A 1,322-nucleotide genomic window follows, 5' to 3' on the forward strand; every position below is an offset into this window, starting at 1 on the left:
GTAGTAACACTGCAGTGAGACGTTCTCTTGGTAGGAGTAGGAAATTTTCAGGATCCCGTGCTGAACAAAATGTATGGCTCTGTAACAGACTAAGCAATAGAGGTGTTCAAACCCAAAATCACTTGTTTTTTTAAGATGCTAGCAACAAATTATGTATATATTGGTTCCACTAGATTGATTTATGCAGCTGTATGCATCTCTTCCCTCCCAGGGTTTGAGTTTTGTACTATAAACAAATTCCATTGTAGAAAGCAGGGCTTTAAAAAAACTCCCTCATTTTTTCAGGGACTATGAGATTTCCAGTCAAGCTACTACAGAGACAAAACTACAACTTTTAGTGCCATTTAAACCTACAGGGTCTGTCCAGGGGTACAATAATTTGCAGGGAGTGCTGTGAGAGAGTCATCCCACGTAGTGTTTTGAACTGAACGTGAGAAGCACCACACATTAGCACTCACAGTGCTGCTGTGGCAGGACAGAGGTCAGAAGCCAGCAGCTTTACATGGGAACTGAGAAGGAAAGGTCTGAGTGCAGGTCTTTGTCATCATATTACTGTTTGCTGGGTTGTTCAATGTACGCTGGAAGTTTTATAAGCAGAGTATGTATGCTTTCAGGTGTCCTCCATACAGAAGGAGAAAGCACATGTGGCAGCAGTACCTGGGTAGCCAACTCACCTGCAGGTGCTGGAAGCGGCTTTGGGAAGAGGCCAGTAGCCCAGCTAGCCGCAGGGTGAAGGAGAGGATGCTTGGACTGGGCTCTGGCAGGGCCAGCACGGAGGCGATGAACCCGCTCAGGCAGGGGTTGTTCTGCAGCAGCTCCACGCCAGGATCTGCCAACCAGGTGTTGCCCAAGAAGAGACCAAAAACAGAGGGTTGCTGCCAGGACGTCTGTCCCCTCTTATAAGTCTTGAGGTGCTTGCCTGACAACTGTCAACCCCTCAACTGTCACGGGCAGTCTGGGTTTGGCTGAAGCCCAAGGTACAGGCCTCAGGGACTAAACAGTATTTTCAGGTGTCACCGTGGGAACAGCACCTCTGAGGGAGGCTGGGAACCACAGCACAGGAAAGACCTTGAGGTGCTGGAGTGGATCCAGAGAAGGGCAACAAAGCTGGTGAGGGCTCTGGGAAACATGGCTTGTGAGGAGTGGCTGAAGGACCTGGGGTTGTTTAGTCTGGAGAAGTTAAAGTTAAGGGGGTAGACGTTCTTCTCTACAACTACCTGACAGGAGGTTGGAATGAGGTGGGTGTTGGTCTCTTCTCCCAGGTTACTAGTAACACGACAAGAAGAAATCGTCTGAAGCTGTGCCAGGAGAGGTTTAGATTG

At 48.8% G+C, this 1,322-nt stretch overlaps 1 protein-coding gene across 1 annotated transcript in view; it reads right to left on the reverse strand.

Moving 5' to 3' along the window:
• The window catches only part of BRAT1 (BRCA1-associated ATM activator 1), a gene marked incomplete at its 5' end in the record, with an annotated part of 8,481 nt that extends 7,652 nt beyond the window's left edge, over positions 1-829 (reverse strand). Inside the window, one exon of the mRNA XM_008947244.1 lies at positions 675-829. Within this exon, the coding sequence (XP_008945492.1) occupies positions 675-829 (155 nt within the window). The remainder of the gene's footprint in view (positions 1-674) is intronic.
• Between the last annotated feature and the right edge of the window lie 493 nt (positions 830-1,322).

The sequence above is a fragment of the Merops nubicus genome, unplaced genomic scaffold (genome assembly GCF_000691845.1).
Source record: "Merops nubicus isolate BGI_N331 unplaced genomic scaffold, ASM69184v1 scaffold29210, whole genome shotgun sequence".
NCBI classification, from domain to species: Eukaryota; Metazoa; Chordata; class Aves; order Coraciiformes; family Meropidae; genus Merops; species Merops nubicus.